This window comes from Pseudopodoces humilis, chromosome 5 (assembly GCF_049639895.1).
Source record: "Pseudopodoces humilis isolate 2021_Gansu_Grassland_sample_001 chromosome 5, ASM4963989v1, whole genome shotgun sequence".
Taxonomy (NCBI): domain Eukaryota; kingdom Metazoa; phylum Chordata; class Aves; order Passeriformes; family Paridae; genus Pseudopodoces; species Pseudopodoces humilis.
The window spans coordinates 13,811,834-13,839,395 of NC_142204.1; the positions used below are offsets into that span (position 1 = coordinate 13,811,834).

A 27,562-nucleotide genomic window follows, 5' to 3' on the forward strand; every position below is an offset into this window, starting at 1 on the left:
GTAGTGACAGAGGCGGTGTGTAATTAGAGAGAATCTTTGCCCTGTGTGAGATTCAGGTGCTGTGGATTATCTCTCTGCTTCTGTCACACCTTTTCCCTGTGACCTTTCTCTGGACTCCCCACCCCTGAAGAGATGTAATGGTAAGTGTGTGCCACTCAGGTTTGGGGTTATGTGTTAATGCACAGATGGCAATGAAAACCCCTGGAGTTTTTGTCTGCTTTTGCATAGACTCCCTAGAACATTGCAGTTATCTCTCACTTGTTTAGGTGAAAGAGATAACAACTTTGCCTTCATTTCTTGTTAAACATGACCACAACTGCTTATTTAAAGACTGTTGAAGAGGTAGTATGACCACAGTCTGTACTCCTTATTTGTCTTTGATTACCTATTTGTCTTGCCTTTCTCACTGTTTTTGGCTCTCTGAAGACTCCTTTCAGTACTGTGTACACTGACACATGCAAATTCAACATGACTGTATAGATGTTCAAAAGTGTTGAAGAGAAATAAAGGAAATACTGAAGGATGTAATCCACACCAGTAATTTTCCCCTTTCTTTAAGTGTGACATCTTTACGCAGCAACAAACTTTAAGTGTTGTACCAAAGGGAGTCTTCAGGAACCTTTTGTACAAATCTTCCCACTTCCTCCCACCATTTAATCATCCTTCTGTGCTCCAGATTTGTCCTGGTATCATCCATTCCCTTCTATCATTGTTTTAGCTTGGTTTCTGTATTTTCCCCATGTGGCTTCCCAAAGAAATGCTGCCTTACTTCCAGTACTGTCCTAAAGCCTGTTGGTATTGAGTGTGCTGTTTCCCCTTTTTTCCTTCCTTTTAAATGTTTGCCCTGCAAAGAGCTCCACCTTTGCCACCCAGTTGTGGTGATTAATTGTTGAGAGAAGCTAAATGTTGTATCAAATCTTTCTAACCTCATTTGTTTATCACTCACCTGTCTCTGAAGCATCTTCCAACTACCCCTGCAGTGGGAAGAAAGGTCCATTTTCTTCTTGAAACTGTCTAAATGTGTAAGTGGCATGCAGTGTGCTGATTTAGGGGGATCTTTTCTTCATGGTGTGGGAAAGAAGAAGCAGGCAGCCAGAAAGAACTAGTTTAGAAGAGAAGGATGGACCTCCAATAAGAAAGATAACAATTATAACAAATCCAGCTTCAACTCTAACACAGTGCTCTCTGATAGATACTATATAAAAATATTTTGTTTTTACTTCAAGAAAAAATATCAGATGTGTTGCAATAAACACAAAATAATGAAGCTTGCTTATTGGGGAGAACTAAATCTCATTGTTTCCTTCTCCTTCCCTGCAGGTTTGTAACACAACCACGGATCGTAAACATGCAGACACGTCTCTGGAGAAATATGTCACTGAGCCTGTCATGAGCATTGTGAGTGGCTTCTTCAATTCACCATTTTCAGATAACAGCACCAGCCTCCAGGTAAGGAGAAGAGACACAGGAAAATAAGTTATTCAGGAGAATTCAGGACTTCATATAAGTCATTAAGGAGATATCTTCTGCTACCTGCATAGGAATGCTGTCTCTTTTCATCCTTCTTTAATTTCTCTGTCCCCTCTCATGCCCCTGACTACCAGCTTAATCCCTCTTTAAAACACGTAATTCTTCATTTTAATCGCTTACATCTCAAACCAGTAGACAGCTCAGTGTGGTCAAAGTTACTTCTGGATCTTGTGAATTCATTGGAGGGGATATCCTTGCAGAAAAATCTTTGTATGAGGGAGATGCTGTGCCCTGTGACAGAATGTGTGAGGACAGGAAAATCTCCTCTGTCCTTCTAGTGTGTACTGTGTTTGCTTGATATCAGTGACAATCTGAGGACAAATTGCATGATTTAGCCTATTTAGAGGTGCAGCATTGATTTCTGCTCCTGCCAGACCTAAAGATCAAAGAGAATTTAATGGAGCCATAACTTGAGTCTACAGGCTAAAACCCCCTTGGTTTACATTGTGTCAAACAGTAAGGCAGCTGTGAGGAGATCCTTAAGGGTAAAATTCCATGTTTGTTTTTGTTTTCAGACACACCAGCCTGTTTTTATTCAGCTGCTGCAGTCTGCTTTTAGAATTTACAACTGTACCTGGCCAAACCCAACACAGAAAGCCTCAGTGGAGTCCTGTATCAAGACTTTGGCTGAAGTGGGTAGGTGCCAGGTTTTACTTTGATTATTGCTCTTCATGTTTAAAGATCAGACTTGAAGTTTAATGGTTTTTAATTTGACTCTAGCATCCTGAAATTGTGTCAGTAATGATTTCAGAAATCCCACTTTCTAGGGCTAAATTCTTCCTTCATTTATAACCCTTTCCAACCTGCCTCATCAAATAGGGTTGTCAGGGTGAAACTGGTAGGGCAGAGGGATGAGCTTCCTAAGTGAGTGACGATTGAACTTTTAGCCATCAATTTTAATTTGATGGTTGAAACTCTTAATGATTTTAATTTTTTATTATCAAGCAGGTTATGATATTAAATCACAACATAAGCAAAAGCATCCTTGTTCAAATACATTTTTTTAAAGCTTCTTATCCTATATTAAAAAATATTCTTCACCAGAACATAGATAAGACTGGCAAAAGTTCATTAAGTTAAATTTCTGTAAATATGATTTTAAAGTCTTCTGCCATGACAGAATAAAGGATTATTCAATGTAGTTTCCAAAAGTCAGTGATGCTGGTTGTTCGTAGAATAAGATTTCAGTGTGAATGAAAGCTGAGTAGAGGCAGAGATACATAGAAATTGGCCAAATTCCATTGTTGATGCATTTATTAAAAAGTATTAATAAATAATGATAAATCAATATGAAAGGGTCCCAGAGCCATCTGCATCACTGTAACAATCAACTCTAAATTTAGATTTTTGGAATAGCTTTATGGAAGTATCATTTAATATTTTAGCCAAAATATCTCGTTAACTTTCTGTGAGAATGTGAATGTGAATAAGCAGTTACCTAAAAATTTAGCAACCTTCAATTGTTTTATTTGTTGTGCAAATGATTTAATTATGGATCCATCTGGCAAATGAACTTTGGAAGTTGAAAACATTTTATTTCCTTTATGCTATGGTTACTACAGTCTCACATAAAGCTCCATCTCCACAAATTCTTGTTTGTTTGTTTAACACTTATGTCCTTGCTCTTCTCTGGCATTTCTGGAAACAGTCATCAATAAATTACTTCCTTTGGGAGTCTGGGAAAAGGGGAAGAAGTAGGGCAGGTGAGAGTAGTTTTGAGACCAGCCATGCCCTCTGTGTGCTTGTAGACAGCTCAATGTCTTAATTTCTGTAGAGCTGCACCTAAAATCAAATTTAGCTCAGTGGTCGTGTTATCTTATCAAGATGAGGCTGTTTGGAGACATCTGAGCGTGGCTTTATTTTCCATTTGGCTACATGCCCACAGCACACAGCTGATTCTAGCATGAAAATTCTCAGCAAATTCCAGCGATCCAGAGCTCTGCTGATTGCTGGATGAGTCAGGCCAGGCTCTCACTGGGCTTTCTCTTCTCCCGAGGAGCATGTGCTAGGACAAGAAGAAAAGGCCTCAGGTGGCACCAGGGGAGGTTTAGGCTCGATGTTAGGAAAAATTTCTTCACAGAAAGGGTTGTCAAGCACTGGAACAGGCTGTCCTGGAAAGTGGTTGAGTCATAATCCCTGGAGGTATTTAAAAGATGTGTAGATGTGACACTTAGGGATTTGGTGTAGTGGTGGACGTGGCACTGTTAGGTTATTGCTCGGACTCTATCTTGAAGGTCTTTGCCAACCTAAATTATTCTATGATTCTGCCCTGTTGAGACAGCCAAGCTGAACTTGTCCCCACAGCAGCTTGAGAGGGAAACCACAGGTCACCCTAAGGGGATGGCAGATCCAGATTCGTGCCAGGTGTGCCAGCCCATGAAAGGGCTGCTGAGCATTGGTGGGCAGTCTTCTGTGTGCCTCTTGTTTCTGGGGGCTCCAGGAACGGCTGATGTCTGTAGTTTGCTTCAGATATGTGACTTCGTTCCCTATTGTGGAATTCAATTTCTACCTCCACTACAGTCACTACAGTCCTTTCTTTCATTCTTTTATCCTGTTTTCTTTTTTCTGGAGGTGGTTTAGAATTGCTTTGGCTTTTTTTGTTGTTTCTTTTTAAGTAAGCTCTTGTGCTGTCCTATGGGTCCAGGCTCCTTCATGTTTCTCTGGCTTCCCACCCATGGGCCTCCAGCCATGCCTTGGTCACTCTCAGGTGCGGCAGAGCAGAGCTTAGCTGCCGGTGAAAGGCATCACTCCATGTCCTCCTCTGGGACTTCCCTGCAGTAGCAGCAGGACCTGCCAGGCTGGGAATCCCTGGCAGCCTCAGAGCACCTCCGTGAAAGCACACAGCATCCCCGTTGCTGATTTCCTTGCCCATGTCATAACAACTGTTCAAGGATTCATCACTAATCCACTAATCCAGCATGGTAAAATTGTGTCATGTCAGACAATTGCCACGTTGTTATTGTTTTATTTTGACAGTGCAGAAGGGAATAGTAAGGGAAGAGGTGAGGGGGATTTCCCCAAAGAGCAAGTTAGCTGGAGAAGAAGTGGAAGCAGAGTTTTTGACAAATGGCCTGTGCAAAATATGCCTGGCCAGCAGAGATTTTAACTGTGGGTGATACTCAGTGTTTTTAGGCACAGTGGCTAACATTTTGCCTGGGTTAATGGAGCAGGCCTGCTCTTCTCCATGGAAATATTCAGAAAAAACTACCCCAGCTGAGGATACCAGAGGCTTTTACAGCCAAGGCCCTTCTGTGATTGCAGTGGGTGCCTGGTGCCTTTCTCTGTCGGGTGTTCCTCTGTCCAAAATGATGCTTCACTTTGAGAAGCCAGAGGCATCTTCCAATATACAAACATAACAACTTCTTATGCCTCTTTTGCTGGTTGCGTATGTGGACCCTTTTTTCCTCCTCTTCTGACTTGAGAATCTGACAGCTTTAATGTTAGGGCCTTCATGTTTCACAGCAGGGCTTTAAAAAGCCCTCTAAAAAGATTATGCCTATATCAGAGAGATGGAGTATTGGGCATATTTACAGCAGGGACCGAAAGACTTCTGATGGAAAATAAGTGTAGTATAGACCTGAAAGAACAAACTTTTTTTGTTGTTGTTTGGTTTGTTTTTGGGTTTTTTTTTTGTTTTTTTTTTTTGGTGGTGCATCATGGCCCTGGACTTACAAATTGTTCTCAGGGGGAAGAAACATCATACACAGATATCCCTAGATATCAAAGATCCATATAATAACACACTGTCTGAGCAACATATGCTCTGCTCAGCGCTTCCTGGTTTGTTGCTGGCAGGTGGATGCAGGCACTGCCTCAAGAGCTGAAGATCACTACATCTGCTTTCTGATGAGCACTGTAAGAATGTGCAGTACCTTCCAGGTCAAAAAAAGGATATCTTACAGAAGCTTACTTCTTATAACTCTGGTACTTCAACTCCACTTTACCACCAGGGAAAGACTGCATAAGCTTTTCAAGCCTCACTTGCTGCTTTGTCTCCAGGCACTTTCCTGCCTCCAGTTCAGCAGGAAGCATAGAGGCTTGCTCCCCTTCTTCAGCAGACCCCTCTGGCTCCAGGACGTTTGGAACAGAGATACCAATGTGAACCAGGTTTCTGTTGCTCAGGAAACATTTGGCTGCTTGGCAAGAATAGAAACACTTGTGAAATTACATATATATAAATATAAATATATATATATATATATATATACATACAACATATATGTGCGTGTGTGACTTGTTCACAGGGATTTCTGAAGCAGATTATCACAGTGGTGAGAATGAACACATACATGTATCACTATGGCCTTTTCTCTTTTATTACATTGGACTGAGCTTTTGCTTGAAAATACAGTCCAAAAAATGAATAATCAAAACAGCTCCCATCTCGCTGGTAAAACAGCAACAACTGAAAAATATTTAAAAGGTCCTCAGACCTTTGGGAAAACAGAAAAAAATTAAGACATCCAACCATTTATTTCAAATGAACTCATTATCTAAAGACTTTCAGTTCATGCATTTTATGATCTTTGCAAGGTCAAGAAGGGTGGAGGCCAGTCTTAAAGTCTGCATTTTAAACCAGCTATTGTCATTCTCTAAAGACTGGGGAATATCACCTCTCCTCACAACCAGAGTGTATATCTTAAATTACATATCCTAAATGGTACTGAAGCAGGTCTTCATGCAAAGAACTGTCCTGGCTTTTTAATTAAGGCAGCAATTCTTGTGTCTTCACCTCTGAGCATCAGTTTTCTTTTCTGTTACAAGGGCAAATTCGGTTGTGTTACACTCTTGTCTCTGTAGTATCCATTAGTTTTCTCCCTCATGTTTTAAAAAATTGAATCTCTCCTCTGGTATTGTATCTGTCCCTGGGATGTGGTATGTCTGTGCCAGCGCTGTGACCACCAATAATGAAATAATTGGAAATTCCCAGATGAGTAAACAGTGCCAGATAGGAACCTGCATCTTGTTACACTATGTCTCTTGGCAGACCCTTTGAAAAAAAAAATCTTTTAGCAAGCGAAATTGCATTAGTCATTATCAGATTATGTTCCAGGATGTTGTGCAGGAGAAGCAAAAGGAGAATTCTTGTTTCCATCCTACAGAATTTGAGGTGAGCCCTGTAAGATTGCTGTTTCCTAAGTTCAAGCTGGAACAGGTACAGAGGAAGCACTGCTGTGGTGGTCAGGGGAAAGGAGAGCTGTGTTACTGGGAGAGAATTCAGAACCCCCATGTGTTTTGCCTAGCAAAACACAGACCTCTGTTGTTGCTCTTTAAAAGTACTTAAGAAGATAAATAGTCACAGAGACATTTAAACTGAAGGACAGTGCTGACCCAAAACTAACTGGACATAAATTACACTAGGCTGTAAATAACCTAAATAAATTTAGATTGTAAATCAGAGGATTAGAACCAACTTTGGAAGGATGTCCTTGGTCAGTGGGCTGAGAGAAAGTGGAGGGAGGAGGGATGGCATATAAGCTGCCATAATTTTAAGTGGGGCTCAATAAATTTTTCCAAAGATATTTAAGAGCATGGGTTGTCTGTAACAGAGAGCAGATGGTCTGAAGGTGTAGTGAAGTCCTTTCTAGTTGAGTATTTATTCCCTAATTTAAAGTCACCAATACCTCCTTGTACAGAATCCAAAAAAACTCCCCTCTGGTTCTTCTTGACCATGCTTTTGTCCCCTTTAAAGCCCTTTATTTTTCCCTGACAAATTACAAATGCAAAACATTAAATATAAAATCTGGGTCACATTTTCTTACTTCTTTGGAATTATTATGTGTATTTTAATGTCCATATAGGTGAATTTTCAAATAACAATTTTTTCATCCCTGAAAATACGTTTATTTCACTTCCCATTTGAATTTTAAAATCTTTTTCCCATTTTATAAAAAGCTAGACCTTCATTTTCAATTTTTAGTTCAAATGAAATAATTATCCTGTTGTTACTTTTTTGACAGCAAGAAGAATACATTTCAGATGAAGCGCATATTTTATTCTATTTTAACTGTTTGTGTTTCCCTAATTGCAAGAAAAATTCAATGATGATCTTTTTACAGGCTGATAAATATTTTAGTGTAGATTTTCTGTTGGAAAAAACATTCAAGTGAAGGGTACAAGATTGGCAGGTTTGTGTCGTGTCTACACAAAGCTTTTATTTCCCTTAAAAAGTCTTGCTGTTGCTAGCATTAGTGTCTCTCCATCCAAATGCATTTGTTAAGCAGTCAGTAAATGATTAAGGAGCTGGAGGGACTGATTTATGGAACAAAATTAATTGAAATAAATATGCATCACTCCATTACGTGACAACTGGGAGGTGTGGGAGAACATGATAGAGCTGTCTGCGACTACCAGGGGGTGTAAACTATGAGCAGAGCAAAGGATTCACAGCCAGGTACAGCTGGGGCTTTTTCCTGACCCACACTGCCCATCACACTCCTCCTCGAGTGGCTCCTAGGGACCACATGCCTGTGTGTCCCCCTGAAAACCCACACCAGGGATGCTTCAGGGTGAATTAGCTGTGAAGCCACCGCACACTGCTGTGTTCTGTATATACTGCAAAAGCTAATGGAGTGAAATTTAAAATTAGGGAGCAGTAGGTGGAAATAGCGAGAACGGCGAGGTTCCTTATGGCAAGATAGATTATTCTGAAGAATGGGCATGTAAGGAAAATTACAGGCAAGGGCCACTTCCTGGAAATCCTTAGGACTAAATTGGTCCTCAGACTCAGGCAGCAGCACAGTGAAAGGACAGTGCTTCAGGAGGCATTGCTGAAACAGGTCCAATTGCTGTGCTTCTGTGAAGAGAACTACATGGAGGTAATTTAACAAAATAACACCTGGGCCCATTTCAGCCTCTCTGGGAGCAGCTGGACTGTGCTCCTGGGACTTTGCTGGAGCTTGCTCATCTAGAGTACCTTGATTTTTACCTGCTTGATTCTTAGCATTCACGGTGCCCTTTTCTTTTGAAAACTATTTCATTTTTTAAGCAGTATGGGAGAGGAATGCTGCTGATCACTGGATGCCCACAGAACCAGCCAGGACAGGGAACGACATTTTGCTGTGACCTGGCTGAATTTGCGGCACTGTGTTTCTTACCACTGCCACAGGTCGTGTTTGCTCGCTTGTCTTGGCTCATCTTGTCTCTCTTGCTGAGAGATAATTGGGAGCAGCAGATTGAGAGTTAGTAGTTTAAAGGATTTCCCAGAAATTCCATCTCCTCTGACACTGGCAAAATGGTGTTGTGTATTCAGGATGTAATTAGCCCCATGCACAGTGCCCTAGGTGGGAAATGGGCACTCTATAAGCCTGGCACTTGCCCTCCACTGCAGAGCAGAATTTACCTGTGCTGAAGACATCACAGAATCACAAAATATTCTGAGCTGGAAGGGACCCACACGGATCATTGAGTCCATTCTAGTAAGTATCCTGCTAGATACTTATGTACAGACAGCCATGTAGCTATTTCCCAAGTTCATCAGTCAGATGAAAGACAGACTTTTACCCCCTCTTGGCTCCTTTGTCTAACAGCTCCAACCATACTTTTCAAGTCTGAGTGCTGTCCAAAAGTATTTCTAAGTGGAACAAAAATAAACATGCTTTTAAATATTTGATGTTGATGCTTTAAGGGAGATTGACACATTTTGAAGAGGAAAGCAGCCTACAACACCTAAATTAAAAATAAATATTTATGTTCACATTTGTTCATCAGCTTTCCAAAATGTAAAAATATGTTTCATGTTGTTTTAAATAATGAAATGTGAAACAAATGAAAGCTAAACTTTCTACAAGCTGAAAAGAAATAAGAAGACAAAGGCTTTGTTTATAGCTTAGACTTCAACAGTGTCCTTTGACAACCAATACAAATCTTAATTACAAATGGAATTATACATGTAAGAACTGCTCAAAACAAAGGAGTAGGTTTTTTTTTCTCTCTGGTTTTCTTTGTGATAGTTTTAATTAGCTGCAACTCTTTGAACAATCATAGTCCTTGACTGCTCCTTAGACAATGATTGAAGTTGTTAAGTTCAAATGTCATCTATAGGACTGCAGAAGCCTGGGTTTTCATCTGAACAGTGTGCTCCCCATTGGTAAATTTATTCTTCAATATATAAGGATTCTGCATACATTCCACTTAATTGAGAAGTGAGGATTGTCCAGTAGCATTCCAGTGATTGACATGAGGACACAATAAATTGGATTAATAGGCTGCAGCACCCTACCCATATTGGCAGAACTTTAATGGACTTCTCTAGTAAAGTAGGCAGCAACAGGGCAAATGTGTTTTGAAAACACCCAGTTGAATTATATGGAAAAACAATCATTAGAAATAATGGCCAGCCATACATGGCATTTTCCACATGTAATCAGGAACCTGCCTTCAAAACAAATGGAGAGAGGAAAAGTCAATTTGTGTCTTCCTAGCTTAACTTAATTTTTTTTTTTCAATTCCCTGTGGCCAGCTATTTAAAAGAAAGTGCCTACCAGAAATGGAATTAGATAATTCTCTTCCATCCCAATGGAACAGCCTGATCCATGGGGGGAAGCCCCAGTCCTGCATCAGGATCCAGCCTTGCAGTGGGAAGAGAGGAGGGTGCCCTGAACCCGTGGGATCCATTAGAGGGAAGAGAGTTTCTCTGACAGAGCGCCCTTGCCACAGTCTCTGAGGCTGGGGGTTGAGGTGTCACAGCCAGATTTAGGTTTATAATAAAAGCTGTAATTTCAGTCTAGTCCTGAGGAGAAGAGAAAGTTTGTGCCTGGGATCTGTGACTCACTGTGCTTGGCAGCACTGCAGCTTTCATTCATCAGAGCTGTGTGGTGCCTCTGCCTGCACATCCTCCCATTGGGCTGGAGGCATGGGCTGTTTGGGACAGAAGGGCATCTGCTGCTTTCACAGGTCCAAGACATAAAGCTGGATATGTTTTAGAGCTGGGAGGGAGAGATGAAGTATTTTTGATGCCTTCCCCCACTGTGGAAAGCATGTTAGTGTGGAAAGGTGGGGAAATGCCTCAGAGAAACATTGTGCAGAACTGCAATTTGGGCTAATGGTTCTTTAAAATTCAGCTTGTTTCAATAAGGAAAACGGAAAAGTTACTTATTATAGGTCATTATTACAAATGGATTAGAACAGCTCCATTTTACTTTTAAGTTTTTATTAAACATAAGCTGTGCCACAGAAATTAAGTGAACTGACATGGAATACAGAGCCTAATCACTGGAACACGACTTGATCTTTCAGAGATATTGATCATAGACTCACAGAATGGTTTGTGTTGAAAAGGACCTTAAACAACATCCAGCTCCACCCCCTGCCATGGGCAGGGACACCTTCCACTGTCCCAGGTTGTTCAGAGCCCTGTCCAGCCTGGCCTGGAACACTTCCAGGGATGGAGTAAACTCTTGTTTTTTGGTTGAATTTCAGACTACCAATGCTGAGACAAAGAACACTGTCACTCTGATCTCCAGTGGAATGGAGAGGAGCAGCTAGCACAGAGATTTTACTGGGGGAGAGGGCAGATACCTTCTAACATTGCCATTCAAACTTCCTTTTCAAACAATAGCTCAGGATGCAATTGTAGTTTAATAGTGGATGTCCTGTAAGAATTCCTGCAAGTCTCTCCTAATTTTTTTAAAATTCTCTCTACTGTCATTTCCTGATTCTTAAGTCTAAAAAAGAAAAAAAAAAAAAAATTTAGCTATTGATTAAATTCTTCTAACTATCAGTTAGACTGTCAGATATTTATTAGCTACTGTATCTATTGCAATGGCATCCAGACACCATCCAGGAATCCAGGGTTTAGCAACCCTAGCAGTATAGGAAACCCGGAGAGGAGACAGTCTTTTTCAGATTTAATTTGTAAGCACTCAGTTCCTCAAGGTTTTCATGAGAGAAATACACAGTTAAGCAACAGAGAGAGAACTTGTGATAAATTAGATAAATGTGCCTATGTCCACTAGAAAGAAAAATTTCAGAATTTCCTTCTGAATAGAGTAAAACTAACTGTTGAAATAATAACACATACTCCTTTTGTTACTCTTAATAATATCTCTGGATTTTTTTCAAGTTAGTAAAAAAATTAATATTGTTTTTAAAAATAAATGTCTGTGAAAATATATACTGGAAATGACCCTCATCTCATTTAAAGCAGTACAGCTTGCTTTCTTTAACTAGATTACGGTTGATTTCTACCACTTAGGAATGCTTATTTTTAAGAGTTCTTATTTTTAGGATCCTTATTTTTAATACCTGTTGAAGTGAGATTACCCTGACCCTTAACTTCAACGGGATCAGACTTTAGCATGCCATAATCTCTGTAAGATTTTCAAGTTTTTGCCACTGTAAATATCTTGTGTTTTTCCTTCCTATTAAAGCAAAGAACCGTGGGATTGCGATTCCAGTGGATTTGGACAGCCAGGTGAACACCTTGTTCATGAAGAGTCACTCCAACATGGTGCAGAGGGCAGCCATGGGGTGGAGGATGTCAGCCCGCAGTGGACCTCGCTTCAAAGAAGCTCTTGGTGGGCCTGCCTGGGATTACAGGAATATCATAGAGAAACTACAGGTACAGAAATAGCAAATGGCTTGGGCAGCAGTGGGACTGCAGTTACCTCACATGTGCCAAATGTGGAAAATACCAGAGACAAGCCCAGTGAATTTTTAGTGCTGGATGAGAGGACCCACTGCACTTCTGTGTGGGGGCAGCTGAAGGCTCAGCTCTTCAGGATCAGTATTCGGCTCCTATAGAAGTCAGAGAAGGGTAGGAGGTATCACAGAATGAGCTGAGCTGGAAAGGTCCCACGAGGATCATCAAGTCCAACTCCTGGCCCTGCACAGACACCCCAACAATCCCACCCTGTGCCTGAGAGCTCTGTCCAAACATTCCTGGAGCTCTGGCAGCCTTGGGGCTGTGACCATTCCCTGGGGAGCCTGTTCAGTGCCCCAGCACCCTCTGGGGGAAGAACCTTTTCGTGATACCCACCCTAACCCTCCCCTGACAGAGCTCCCACCATTCCCTCAAGTCCTGTCCCTGGTCACACAGAGCACAGATCAGGGCCTGTCCCTCCTCTTCCCCTCGTGAGGAAGCTGCAGAACTGCTGTGAGCTCTGACCTCAGTCTGCTCTTCCCCAGATGAACAGACCAAGTGCCCTCAGCTGCTCCTTGTGTGGCTTCACCTCCAGGCCCTTCACCCTCTCCATGTCCCTCCTCTGGACACTTACATTGTGGTGCCCAAAACTGCACACAATGTTCAAGTTGTGTTCTCAAAGTGCTCCACAGAGCATCATCTCCTTTCTGCCTTTTTATGGCCACATGTCCTGTTCTGGATGCAGAGGGGATACTGGAGGTCTTAGGTCATGTTTGTGTCACTGGAGGTTGCCATGAGATGGAGATCACCTTGTGCATGTAGAGCCTGAGCAGCATCAGGGGTTTATGACCTGAGAAAATAGCAGGACACAGACAAATGGAGGGGCCCTAAAGACCAAGGACACAACCCCCGAGGTAACACATTAACTATGTGTGATGAGCATTGTTTGCCCAGCACACCATCATCCTAACTGTTCATCACAAGTTTTGTGAGTACTACTGCAGAGGAGAAGTTTGAAAGAGAGTAACAATGGGTACCTTTTTCCCCTTGCCCTGTGTGAGGAGTGGCATGAAGAAAGGCTTGAAGTGTCTTTACAGCCACCTGGGTTGCCCAGGGCTCTTGCCAGCTGGGCATCACACTGGGTCAAGCAGTGCATCACACCAAACTGTGTGTGCCACAGCGATTCTGTAAGTAGTTCTCTTGCAGTTATGGATGTTCTCCTGTCTTCCCCAGGACGTGGTGTCCTCCTTGGAGCAGCAATTCACGCCCATGATGCAAGCTGAATTCTCGGTGCTGGTTGATGTGCTGCACAGCCCAGAGCTCCTGTTCCCTGAGGGCAGCGATGCCAGAATAAGATGCGGAGCTTTCATGTCCAAGTAAGTGGTGTACAGAGGGGCCTATTTGCTTCTTTGGGAAAGATGGCAGGGTTTTAACATTTTCAAAAGCTCTTACCTCTGGTTTTCAGCAGAAACTTGAGCATGCAGGTGTCCAAGTTCACTGTTGAAAGCTTAAAGTGAGGCCTTTTGCTCCATATTTTATATTTCTCAGCAGTTTTGTTGTCTAGAGAGCACAGAGAGAGAGAGGTTGCTTGCCTTACCTGCTAGAAGTGGGATGTTAGTGGCTTGTTAAAATTGTGGCAGGCTCAACCTACTTCTGTATTTTCAATGGGCTACTTTTGCTATTACATTTCACCAAATCTACAACAGAAACATAGATTTTTCCATTGCAGAATTTTGAAGAATTTATAATGAAGCAGTGGGCTGCTCAATGCTCGTGGGTTTTTTGTTGGATTTTTTTTTGGTACAGCAAATTGATATTTTAATTTTAAACTGCCAACAGCTTTTTGAAAATACATTTCACTGGGACCCCTGTCTGGTCTTGAATTATTAGATGTTTTATTTGCAGTCTGTGCATTGGAATAGAGTCTTGCAAATTTTTTATTAGTTCTCAAGTGAGATGCCCTCCCCGCCCTTGAGAAACTATAATTTAAACAGAGATAACTTGGGGGAAATAAATGCATTTGGCAGCTCTCCTGATTCCTTGGTTATTTGCATATTCTGCAGAGGTAGCATTATAACAATATACTTTATATGTTTGGAAAGACTAAAAAAAAATAAATTCAGTTTTGAGATTATCCCATCCGATGTTGTCTGTCCAAACTCCTATTTGAAGCCAGCATCAAAATGCAAAAACAAAAAACAAACCAAAACCTGTCCAAGGCCTTCAGACTTCCTCCCTTCTTATTTTCACAAACATTTCTCCAACAATGTGTGAACCAGTGCAAGGACCTGTGCACAGATCTGTTCTGCACAAAGACAGAAAGGCTGCTTCTGGTGTCGGCTTCAGCTGACTGACATCCAAACTCCTGTCACAGTCATAGCTGGAGACAGAAATGGACCTTGTTTTCTGGCTTGTCAAGTGGTTGTGTGAATGTATACAACAATTATGCTTCATCCAAATGTCTGTATTTCTGAACACTTCCATGTAAGGTTTTTTGGAAATCCTTTTGGCTGAATACCACTTTAATTATATCATAAATATATTACAACCATCATAGAAGTTGGAAGGTGTAAAGGTTGTAGCTTTTAAAGTATGCAAGATGCATGGTGAATACTGGTTACCTTTAAATAATGGTTAAAATAAATTACCTTTAAATAAAGGAAAGATGAAATAGCAAGTCTGGATCTTAATCTGGAAGCCCTCATAAAAGGTGGATGTAGAATTGTGCCTTCTGTATGGGCAGTACAATATGCAAATTGACACAAAAATATCCCAACACCTTGAAAATCCCATTTCCTTTTTAATTATGATTTCTCTTGACCACTTCTATTCCCTTTCCTTGAGGAAAAATATAGTGATGGACAATTTTTACATAAAGAAATTGTAGTATGGCTTAGCAACAATGTGAAATGCTCTTTGAGTTTTAATATTTCACTTTCAGGTTGATTAATCACACAAAGAAGCTAATGGAGAAAGAAGAAAAGCTCTGCATTAAAATCCTTCAAACTTTACGAGAAATGCTTGACAAGAAAACCAACTTTGCAGAAGAGGTACTGCTACCACTTTAATATTAAATATAGAACTAACAGCACAGTATTAATAACAGAATCTAACATTATTTCAATTTTGTGCATGTTTTAGAGATAACCTGGTGTCTTAGGAACAGTGTGGTAAGGTAGGAAGCTGGTTTGAAATAAAAGAAACTCTCTGCCTTACATAGTTTTGTGTGAGGGACTTGGTAAGAGTCAAGGCAAGCAAGATGAAGTGAAGGAGCAGTAGCAAGTATTACTAAGTGTAATTACTATACATTGAATAGTCTCTGTTTCTGGTGATTGTTCTTCATTTGTCACACCTGACTTTACCACAAAATCAACAGACATATAGGTCTTTTTAATTGCAATTGTACAGTTTTTCCCTGCTGCCTGTGGTGCCAGACTTTTGTACTCCACACACTTTTTCATGCTTGCAAATGTGTGAAAGGAAATCTGCAATGTTTAAGCAGAGCTGCCAGTTTTGGGAAGAAGTGACATAGTCTGTACTCTGCAAGTGTCTAATTATTTCTTGCATTCCTCTCTCCCCTCATTGCCCAGTTTTCTCTTGCAAAACCAAGTCTTTCAAATGCCTCTTTCATTTTGCCTGTTCCTTTGGCTATCAGTAGGCAGATTCAGGTGTAGATGTCAGCTGTCCCTGCTCTTTCTGAGCCTGATCCCGGTGTCTTCTGTGTAGTTTCCTCTTATCCGTATTTCTGGGTATTCCCCAAATCCTTTCAGCATTATTCACTCTTAAATATGAATCATGGAGCTATCATCCAATCTCTCAGTACTGACATCAGACCTGCCCTGTGCAAAAATAACCAGTGTAAGTAGAGGAAACCAACCCCATCTTCACCTCCTCCTCAAAGAAAACTGTACTTAGGCCTGGGCAGACAAATTATTTTTAAATGTCACAAAAAGAATTTCACAGGGGAAGCAGATATTCTTTATTATTATTCACATTTATTCTAATAGCATTATGGGTGCATAACACCACTGCATCACATGGGAAAAATAATTTGCTTTTGTAACTGACCTTTGCCAAACCTCTCCAAAAGAATTTCATAGATGCACCATAAGTTAATCTCCTGTAAGGACTACAGGGGAGGAAAAAAGGCAACACTTTTAATGTAGGACTTGAAACAAGCAAGAAGATTTGCTTCTTTTAGTTTCTCCTTGTACCTTGTTGTGGGTGCTGATAAAGGGAGACAGAGTTAAGGGAGCGAATTCCCATCAGAGGGAATGTACTCCATAGGTCTGTAAGGGCTCTGCTGCTCAGGAGTGGGTACAGAAGGTGTAGTCCCAAATCCCTCATGTGACCTCCATCAGCTCAGGGGTGCATGGTGGGTGGAGAAGCTCCTTCTAAACAGAATTTCTCCCCTGTGCTTCCTCTGGAGTCCCACTGGTTTTACACTGAGCAATGTGATGAATCAGTGCAAACAAATAAGTGAATAAACAAGCTTGGATATGCTTTGCAAGTGCTTCTCTGGCTTGATACTCTTATGAGTCATTGTTCAATGCCATGGACTTCAGAACACTAAAAATAGCACGATGAATAGCCTCATGTGCGTGTTTCCCATCTTTTTTTGAGCTGTGATCTCACTGCCTGCAAAGTTATAACTATGGTATGCAGATATTAAAAAAAAAAAAAGTAGTAGTACACAAATAATGGTCATAACCAGAACAAAGCTACTGAGGGATGTGGGACATTTTGACAGGAAGCCTGAGTCTGCTAATCACCCATCAAATTGTATTTTCTGTGATAAACCTGACAGAAATGGTAAACCTCCAGTTTCTGCAGATTTTCCCACAGTGAGAAAGAAGGATGAAATCATGAAATAAAACTTCCTCCTCTCTCTTCAAGTTAATTCCCACCACTGAGCACCTTCTAAGGTCTTTGTCCTTCATTTGACCACTGGAAGGTAGCCTATGTCATTTGCTGAATGAACAGGAGGCAAAATAGAAGTTGGGGCTTATTTCACTGATTTTATGCCTATTCCTATATCCACTATATGAACTCTATGGTTGCACCTCCCCTTGGTGGCGAGTTTCAGGTCTCTCATGCTCTCCTGGCTCCACATCCTTGGATTTCCTTGCAGTCAGCCTTGGAGGCAGCACTCACTTGTGCCTTGTCTTGCTTAGCACCACAGCATGTAATCATGCTGGGAATCAAAGTTTAATTTCAGAAGTTTAATTTAAGGTATATAAATGACACATAAGACCCCCTGGACATTGATTTGCTTTCATAAGTAAGTGTGGGTGATTATTGCAGTCTCCTGGGAGTTCTGCATTGAGTCCTAGCTCTGTTTTTATTGATTAGGTCACTAACAGGAGTGAAACCTGATCTACAGCCCCTCTCTTCCAAAACAGAGTTAAAACACTTGGGGAAAGCAGTGTGTGGAGGGAGCTCACATAGCCAGTTCAGAAAGCTACTGTAGTATTTAAATGTATTTATCTAAAGCTTGGTTCAGACTGACTGTTTGAGAAGAAAAGCAGGAGGGACAGAAAGGACTGTGCTTGGACTAGATCCACCTCATCTACATTTGGGCTTAGAATCACTGGCCGTTTTTATACCCATTTTCCAAAACCTGAAGGATCTTGGACTTGGATTTTTGAATTTATTTAGGCATATCTTTTTGTGTTTCACTGCGGTGCTTGGTATCAGTTTAATTTCTTTGAGAATGTTGCCTCTAGACCTATTTATACATCTCAGTTTGAATCTGAGTAACATTTCCAAAAGCACCTGCGACATGTAGACTGATGTGTGCTCACTTTGCAAATGATTGGGGCAGTTTAAAATCTTAGCATTACCTTGCTGCCCTGCTTAAGGTACCAGTTTGTACAACAGAGCTGGTGGGCCAGGAAGGGTGGCCCAGCAGCTTCAAAGGGGATTCAGAAGCTTAAATTAAACCCTCCTCAGTGAATTGAATGAAGCTGTTGAACTCTTGACCTAATGGTGCTCAGATGGTGACTTCTTGCATCACTCTACCTGCTGACATGGCAATGCCTTAGGTATGGACAACCTTCTGATTTCCTACCTGTTCATAAATCAGGTCAGCACCCCTGGGGAGAAATTATCCTCTGCTACCATGTACATACTACATTTGGTCAGTTGTGCTAATGGACGATAGGGTGCTAGAGAATGTGGCAGAATCCAGGCCTGTGTGCCCCTCCCTAAGGCAGCTTCTCTGAGAAACACTGCTGTAAATGGATGGAACCCTCCAGGAAGGGGTGGGTGCCTGTGCTGCAGAGCACACACTTTATACTTTTTCTTCCTCTTTTAGGTGTTGAACTTCAATATAAATAATTGAAAACTGCATTTTTAAGTGTCAGTAGAACAAAGACTCTGTAAGCTGCTTAATTGTCAGAAATAAGTAGCTGTGCTTTTTGCCTTTTTTGGAAAAACTCATGAAAAATGTTGGTTTTCTCTTAGACATTTGCACTAGTTCATGATTTAAAATAATGGAAGTAGCTTTGTGGGCTTTTGTTTTGCAGGGTTAATGTTTCTGCATTCAACTTTAGACATCAAATGTAAGCTATGAAGTGTAAACTATCCTCTCCCCTTTGTTTGCAGGAACACCACCAAATACACATGTGAAAAAAAACAGTACAGCTTTGGTGGAAATACAAATGTATTTTATTCCTGTAAGATGTAGTCCCAGATATGACCACTGCTGGCTCTTGGTCATTTTGTGCTGGAAGAACTGAATCTTTTCATGTAGAGCTGTTGACAAAGCTCCAGTGAGTTTGTCAAAAGCAATAGTGCCAGTTTATTATTATATTGATCTACCAGTCAAGCTGAAGCCAGTGGGAGCTGCAGGTCTTTTTCTGCTGGGGTAAATGGCCTCAATGGGTTTTAGAAGCCAAGAGATTTTGTTGGGAGCCACTAAAGTGTCCCAGCATTGCAGCTCAGTTGAACCACAGACATTCTCAGCTTAAACTGTGTTCTATTCTACAGACTCATCTTTTCAAGATCATTTGACTTATTTGCATGTGCAAATTAGGCAGCATTCAGATAAACAGCATTTGTAGGTTAGAAAAAAAAAAAAAGAGGAGGAAATAGAGAATCATTTTGAAAATGTGTTGCTTGCTGAATGTATCATACCTCAAAAGGATGCTTATTTTAAATGGGAGAGCGGGATCCAAATTCCTTTATTTGTGTTACTACTCATATTTTGGGTCAGTGGCACTGCAGGCATTTTGAATAATTATATTTAATTTTTCCCTGTTTCTGCTGTCAGTTTTATTTGTGCTGATGTATAAAAATACCTGTGCACTGGCCTGGTTTTCCCTGTTGTCAACAGGCCATTCTCCTCACTAAGTTCAGTGTGCCTGTAAGGCGATAGAGGGTCAGAAACACCACAGGAGAACATGTACACTCAGTGCTGTTTGTACTGAAATTTTAAAAAAAAACACTCATCTCTTTTAGCTGATAAGACACTTTTGCAGGATCCTGCATTAAAAATTCCCTCCTTAGGAAGCCAGTTCACAGAGAGAAACTGGAGGTGAAGGGAGGAAGAATGTTTGGTTATCTCCAGCAGTGCCAGTCTGGTTGTGACCAGCACTTCTGGTATGGTCAAAAAACTGCTGTTGTGGCTTTGTCATGGGAGTTAAATGGTGAGTGAAAAGTCAAACACAAGTGGGACAAACCCCTGGTCTTGGAGATGCTTTGTGTGAAGGTGGTGATCAGCTGCAGAACCAAAGCCTCCAGGAATTCATTGCAGCAGAGGATTCAGGCTTTGCTATTGCTCTGAATCCTCTGAGCCAGTAATTGCAGTGGCAGGAGCACCAGAGCTTTCAGATATGCAAGACTAAACACTGGATGTGGTCAGAACCTTCAAGTGTGGTAATTTCTCATTAGACCCACGCACTGACATTTTACAAAAGAGAGAAAACCTACAGAAAAACAAATGAGCACAGTTTCACTTTTTCCCCTCTAGGCTTCAAGCTGGGATAATTAAGCAAAAGGATACCAGGAGGCATGTGATGGTGTTGTTTGTTCTAGCCAGGTGTTGTCAGCCACAGTGCTCAGAGCCTCAGGCCATCAGCCACCGTTGTGTTGTTATTGCTGCACATTTCTGGGGCTGTGACAGGCAGCATCAACCAGAATATTCTGAATTAGCATCTCTCAACTTTGGGGTACCCTTTATCCCTCCTGTGATGTGCATTGTTCTGGACTGAAGGACAACATTGCTGGACAGCCCCCAGATATTCTGCTGGATTTTCAATCATGCACATTTGTTGCTGATGCAGAAACATGTGAGAACTTCATATATGAAAAGTGTGACTTATTTTTAAGGGATTTTTTTTTTTTTTTCTGTAAGTAACAGGCCCTAGAGATTTGCTCCAGCTTTGGACTGTCACCTGCTTGTGTCACCTTCAGAAGCCTGTTCAGAGCCACTGTGCTTGGGCCAGTTGTGAGGTGCTCACAGGGGTCTGTGCCATGGGTAGTTTCAGGCAGAGTGCATTGCTCTTGTTGAGCTGGACAAGAACTTTAAACTCAAAGTCATGTATCAAGGACAGGTAATTCAGGAGACAGCCCTCCTGACACTGAACAAAGTGCAGGTTCTGATCTAGTGAAAGGCAGGAGCAGTTTAATCTGCTGCAGGGGCAGTGAACACAGACCTAACTACATTGCAGTCATGATTCTGCCCTCTCTTTCATATGCATAATTGTTAACTTGCCACGATGCAAATAAAGTATCTCCAGAGACCTAAAGGTACTTGTGTTTCAGGTGATAGTTCAGTGAGCAGTGGTGTTCACTACCCTCTGGTACTTACTCTTTTTTGTTCCAAAACCTTGGTTATTTTTCCTTTGTTTGTATGTTCTTCAAGTCACAAACTAATCTAATGGCAGGATGCCCAGGCTGTAAAAACACATGGTTGTTAACACATTTCATCCAAAAAACTGTAGTCTCTCAGCAGCTCATATTTATCAAATTTTAAGAATTTGGTATGTTGTTATCCAGTTTTCTTTCAGAAATATTAAGCCCCAAATCCTGATTGATAAACTATTTTGGAACTTGTATCATCTGCCCTTCTTACATATGTCATCTCTCCTCTAAAGGAGCATCTGATGCTGTAAAATATTTTTTGTAGTTACTGATTTAAACAGCATCAATCAAACCAATAAAACTGGAGTAGCCTGTTCCTTGCTCTGAGCTTCAAATGACTGATTTCTGCTCTGGAATTCCCCCTTTACACAGTATATGGGACATAGGGGGTTTGCCCATCTTATTTCACATTAACTCCTTCCTATGGATGTGATCTTAAGAAGAGCAAACCAGCACGGAAATCTTAACTGCCTGCAAACTGCTTGACATCCTTCTCTATTGATATTTGTATTTGTTAAAAACAAATTAGAAAAGTGCAAAAGAAGAGAGCTGTTTAATAAATGAAACTGTTAGAGCTCTGAGGATGATTCATCTCACCTTACTCAGGTACAATATTCATGGAACTGATCAGGATCCTTTTTGTGAACAACAGCAACTAGATTTTCTTTTGTTGTTGTTCTGAGTACAGGTGAGATGAGTTTCACTAAAGACTTCAGTACATCTAGAAGTTAAAATTTCATGCTCACTATAGCCTTTTGAATCAAATTCTACATCAGAAAGACATTGGGATCAAGGTTTTCTCCCTGACTTGTTTTATTTCTAGATTTTAAATTATGCAGATCTTTTAGGAATTTAGTGGAAGGTTCTAGCAGATCCTAGATTGGGAAGGGACTTGGTAAATGACCAAAGATATGTTGTAAGGTAATATGTAAAATGAGTCAACAGTTTTATCATATGGTTCATGTCTTCAGGTATGTGGAGTTTTGTGTGAGGATAGATTCATGTGCATAAATATAAATATTTATTTAAGGTTATTTATTCCTATTCCTTCTCTTTTTCTTTTACCTCCATGGTGGAGTTATATTAGAAGATAAGTATTAGAATGTTCATTCGGTGTGTAAGCATATTGTTTTGTTTTTAATGGAGTAGATGGTCTTGTTTAGAATGATATGTGTTAACGCTCTCAGAGTTACTTAACTGGAGGAGAAACCACAATTCCCATGGCCACCCTAATTTTAGTGACTGGTGATTGTTCAAAGTCCCCAGTTGAGATCCCAAGGAGCCTTTGTGCTTATTTTAAGAGCAGGAGACATGGGTGCAACAGGGGTTTCCACAATCCCTGGGAACTGCTGCACTGAGGTGGGAAGGGAGTTCAGAGGAACATGTGAGAGAAACAAATTGCAGGCACCCTGAAGTTTGGGGTGGTTGCAGGGTTTTTTGGGAGTTAGGAGAATAAAACTACATAAACCTTTTTCTGGACTATTATTCTGGAAGATATTTCTCCCCACACGCTTCCCACTCCCTTTTCAGAATTAATTCCTGTAAGAAAAGGCCATGTTTATGAGCAGTTTCAGTACCACTGCCAGGTAAGGGTTATAATTCTTACTGGGAAGCACAGAGAGTGCTGCAGTATCGCAGAGACCACAGTGTGGCAACTGTGGACTTTTCAGAAACGTCTCCTGTCTGTGGGAGCAGGTCAGCTGCTGCTGCTGCTGCACGGCTCAATTCCCACAGCAGTCAAATGTCTGCAGTAGTCAAGGAGGGGGCGAGAGAAAATGTCTCCTTTGGTTCTGAATTTCCTAGGAAGGGGAAAAGGGTTCTTTTGTTTTCCAGGTGTTTTTTTGTTGTTGTTGTTGTTGCTGTTGTTGTTGACTGTCACAAATTTGCTGCTGCTTTATTTAATATGTTTGAGCAACAATCCTGTTTGTACTTTGCAGTTGCACCAGAGATAGCAGTGAGCAGAATTCAATGCCTTGTATTAAGGATGGCCAATGAATATTTATGATAGACCTAGGGAGCCAGTAGTAAAAATGAAATCAGTATGATGCCACTAGATCCAAATCTTTGATCTCTGTTTTAAGAGAAAATACAATAAAGCAGGGGATAATGGACTCATTATAATGGAATGGTTAGTTATGGTTACTTAGGGCAGCGTGAATAGGTGGCATTACATAAACTGCTCTAGTCCAAGATTTACGATCCAGAAATGTGTTTCAGGCACTGAGTTTCTACAGAAAACATCAGTTTATGATATTGTTTTGGTTCAGTCAGTCCAAGAACAAAGAATTAAAGATAAATCCCTTTCAGATACCAGGATGGGGCATGCTTTTGCCTTACTAGGGACAGCAAAAGCACTAAGAACTTCAAGGCCCTTCTACTCGACCTCTTTCTGTGCTTCTGCTCCTCATCCATCACCCTGTGAGCAAGTAGAGGAAGGGCTGGGCATCACAGAGGGGTGGAAATTAGATTCCACTCCCTGCCCAGGCTGTCTTACCAGATACCAGGTGTGAGGGGACACTTGGGGTCATCAGGAGAGAGGGGACAGCTGCCGGTTTGGCATCACCAGGAGCACACAGGGGTGGTGGCTGGAGATGTGTGCCACAGCTGGATGCACCCACCTCCACCAGGAGCAGGGAGAATCTCCTGCAGAGTGCTGAGACAGCTCCCAGGAAGCCTAATGAAGGAGCTGGTATTTGACAGGGACAGGGAGCAGGAGAGAGTGAGCTATTTTTCTTTTTAATGGTCGCAATTACTTGCTTAACACCCCTGCCACACCAAGCAAGACGCAGAGGAGGGCTGATTCCAGGCTGCAGATGAAAGCTGATCCTGAGGTCTCCGTCTAGCCAGGCAGGAGGAGGAAATGGAAACTCACTGTTTTCTGATTAGTTTCAAACTGATGTAATTTCTAAGGGACTTCATCACTAATGACATCTGGCAAGGGATTAGTCTGTAATGTGGCCCATCTCCCCCTTCTCCCCCTTTTCAAGAAAAAGAAAATATATGCTATATTGAACTTTGGAAAACAGCTATTAAGCAACCACAGTTACCGCTTCTGATAGGATTTTTTTTTTCTTTTTGGTCTGATGAGGATTTTACCCAGCATGTTTGGCCTTGGAGGAGTGCCTGGATGGTATTGCCAGCTGGAATTGTCAGAGCTGCTTTGTCTTCTGTCCCAGGAAAACAGAAGCCTGGCAGGCAGTCACTCTCGCTCTTATTTCATATCCCTGCTTAGTCAGAGCTGCCAGCCCCAAGCATTGAAAACCCTGAGTCAGGCCACAAACAAATCACGAGATTTGGCTTGAAAATCATGAGATTTTAAATTACAAATAGGTTATTTGGGATTTCTCTGAATCTTTAAAGTGTCTGTTCTTCTGATTTTATTGTACAGATCCCAGAGTTTGAAGTATGCTTTGTTGAATTATGCATGTGTTTATTTACTGAAATAAAAGCCAGGTTCATTTATGGTTACCTGACCTCTGGAGTTTGTGGGAAAAAGACCAGAATACTCAGAGCTCCCATGAGGACATCCTTTTTGCTGCCAGGGGTGCCAGTGAGAGGCACTGCTGGCCCTCGGCTGGCTCAGCTGGGGCACAGGGAAGTGTGCTCAGCAGGGTGGGACCATTGTTGGTAACTCCAGGTACAGACCTGTCACTGGGGGCTGGGGACAGGGCCTTGTCACTCTGAAAATTTCTTTTGGCAGACTTGTTCAAAACATTTTGTTCCCAGTTATTGAACAGTTACACCAGCAAAGTCTCCTTAAATTCCTTTTTCCTTCAAGCTTTCTACCCTTCCTTCCCCCACTTATTTTTTTACTACTTTTCTCCTCTTTCTTGCAAAAAACGTGATTTTTTGACTCCTTAGCTGTCTACAGTAGCATTTGTGTCCCATTAGCCCTCCATCTAGTAGGGCTAGATACCAGTCTGCCTGTCTCTGCTGCAAAAGAAATTTATATAAACTTGACTCTCAGGTCTTCCAGTTTTAAGACTCCTTACTGCTTCCAGAGGAACAACAAGCTTCTCTTGAACCAGGTGTTTTCTCAGCTGTGACCAGTTAGAGGTTCCCAGCTCTAAGGTTCCTCCCAGGCTGCTCTACTGGGTGCAGTTCAGCATTTTAAGAAACCAAACTCTTCTAAATATACAAATATTTGACTGTGGCTATCTAAAAATGAAAATCTTTGCATTTAAACAAATGCTGAAAGCCCTGCATATCGTTGGGAAGTTCTTTTACATTTTTTTGAACATTTTTGAAAAAATATTCCTGAAGAATAGATTGGCAGCCTGAGTATTCTTAAATTTGCAAGGAGACCCACTTAACTAGGTTGCTTTTGTAGGCAGATGATGTTAACAGTGGTAATTCACTGCTAGCAATAAAGTGGGGGCTGGTCAGTAAATTCACCCAGAATGGCATAGAGGATTGTTCTGGTTATATGTCACAGTCTTTCTTAAATTTGCCCTGGTTGTTGCTGGCACTTTGTTGTAGTAATGATAATTCTCACAATAAAACCAACCATAAAGGACTTAGAAGGGGCTGTTTGAAAAATGGAAGTTGAACTGTTTCTTCTTTTCCTTCCCATTTAAGTATTCTTACAGCAAATTACATCATGCCTGGGAAACCTCAGATTTTATTGTTGGAGTTTGGATTTTTGTTCTGTGTGGGGAAATGTTTTCATGAAGAAAAAACCCCAAACAACCCAAAACATCAGTGAGAGCAGCAAATTTAGGAGATTACTTAGAGTTGGGGTGTGCTTAGACAGGAATGAGTAATTTGTACTGCAGAAATCTGGGCAAAGTGGTTCCTATTTGTGCCTGTGCAGAGCATCAGGTGAGAGCAGTGCTGGCTGTGTGTGGGCACAGGGCTGGGAGGTGGCAGCTGAACTGGCTCCTCCTGGAGTCCCACCTGATGCTCAGCCAGGGTGTTGAGAAGGGTTTGCTGTCCCCAGTGTGGTCTGCAGGGAGCCACTTGACTTAGATGAAGCTGTTTATATAAAGGGATTATTTCCATACATGCGATACTGAAAGAGCTTGTTTTAACTCAGTAGCAAATTCTAGCACATTGGGTACTTTAAATGCAGGTCTTTTACTTCTTTTTTAAAAAAATTAAAAAGCAAAACAAAATTTTAAGAACCCCAAGAAATCAACTGTTTGATATATACTTTAATTCATCATGTATTTAACCTATTTTTTAAACTATAAACAATCTGAAACTAAAGAAATGATTCCTTTGTCTCTTTAAACTTTCTCTTTCCTATTTTTGCACATACTTTTTCCTTTTTCTCTGGTTTTTTTTCCTGATTTTTAGCTGAAGAAAGACTTTTTTTGGGAGCAGGAAAGGAAATGTTGCTGGAATGATGTTCTCTTTTGATCTACCCCACAGTTTATGGCTTCTGTGTCTTAAGTTCAGTACTTTGATCACTATCTGTCTGTTTTGCTGCTAAGCTATTCAGTGTGATTTTACTATTGAGCCAGCTGGGGCTCTGCCCCCTGCAAGAACCGTGAGGTAGTAAAATCAGAGTAAATTAAAAGAGTTTTCTCAACCCTCTTCTGCATGATTCTCAGCTCTTGAATTTGCAGCTGAAAAGCAGCTGCTTTCTTGCCCCTGCCGATGCCGTGCTGGTCCAGCTCCATCTTCCAGCAGGGGCCTCCAGAGCCACAGGAGGTGGCAAAGCAGCACCAGGCAGCTGCAGCCCTGCACAAAGGGGCTCTTTCACACACGTTCCTGCTAGGAAAGCACATGTGCAGCTAAAACAAGTTCCACTGCCCATCTGACTTGAGCAACAGCCACCCTTGGGGAAGCTGTCTTTTTATTTTATTTTTTTTTTTCCCCTGAGATTGGTCAACAGATATATTGCCCTAATGCTTGTTTCTGACTCGGTGAGCGCTGTGTTTAGGCCCAGAACTTTGGTAATTCTAGATTTTTTGGTGGTGAGGAGGGTTGCTGAAGGACAGAGGAAGGGAACTGAGGTTCCCCCTGCCAGGCTACTTGAACACAGCGTTGCCTCTTGCCCTGAGCTTGCTGCACAGGGAGATACCACCACCACAGGCACGTGTCAGTGCAGCACAGGGAACTTTTCAAGCTCACTCCCATTTCGGGCTCCTCTCCAGAGGACTGAGTGACTCACCTTGAGAGAAGTTCTCTCTGAAAGTGGAAGCAGGACTTTGCGTATGACAGTGCAGAACCTTGCAGCTTGGCAGGGTGCCCATCTTCTCCTCCCTAAATCAAGGAGTGTGCTCCTGGGCTTTGTGAATGAGAGATTTGTTGGGGGAAAAAATGGCATGAAATCTAAAAAAAAAAAAAAAAAAAAATTAATTTATTAAGCTTGGCTTACTGTGTAAATTCTTGTTCTGAAGTTGGCTTCTATTGGAAAAAAACATGCTTTTAGAAATTTGCTGAAATGTTGGCATACACGAAAGAATCTGCTTCTTGAGTTGTACAGACTCCAGAGACTTTTCCTGCTGTGTTGGCCAACTTGATTTGCAATGCCTGTTCTCCTGCAGGAGGATTTCTGGGTCAAGGTGGCTCCAAAAATCTGCAACCCAAGGGGGTGATCCAACAAAAGACAAAGCAGAAGAGCTTTTATGGAGCCCC

At 41.4% G+C, this 27,562-nt stretch overlaps 1 protein-coding gene across 6 annotated transcripts in view; it reads left to right on the forward strand.

Moving 5' to 3' along the window:
• Nucleotides 1–27,562, forward strand: part of ITPR2 (inositol 1,4,5-trisphosphate receptor type 2) — a 248,590-nt gene that overhangs the window by 121,420 nt on the left and 99,608 nt on the right. For 5 of the 6 annotated variants that reach the window (XM_014260468.2, XM_014260471.2, XM_014260472.2 and 2 more), the window contains 5 exons: nt 1,321–1,449; nt 2,046–2,166; nt 11,901–12,091; nt 13,346–13,488; nt 15,054–15,162. In XM_014260468.2, coding sequence (XP_014115943.2) covers nt 1,321–1,449; nt 2,046–2,166; nt 11,901–12,091; nt 13,346–13,488; nt 15,054–15,162 — 693 coding nt within the window. The remainder of the gene's footprint in view (nt 1–1,320; nt 1,450–2,045; nt 2,167–11,900; nt 12,092–13,345; nt 13,489–15,053; nt 15,163–27,562) is intronic. The other variant, XM_014260470.2, reaches the window with a different exon arrangement.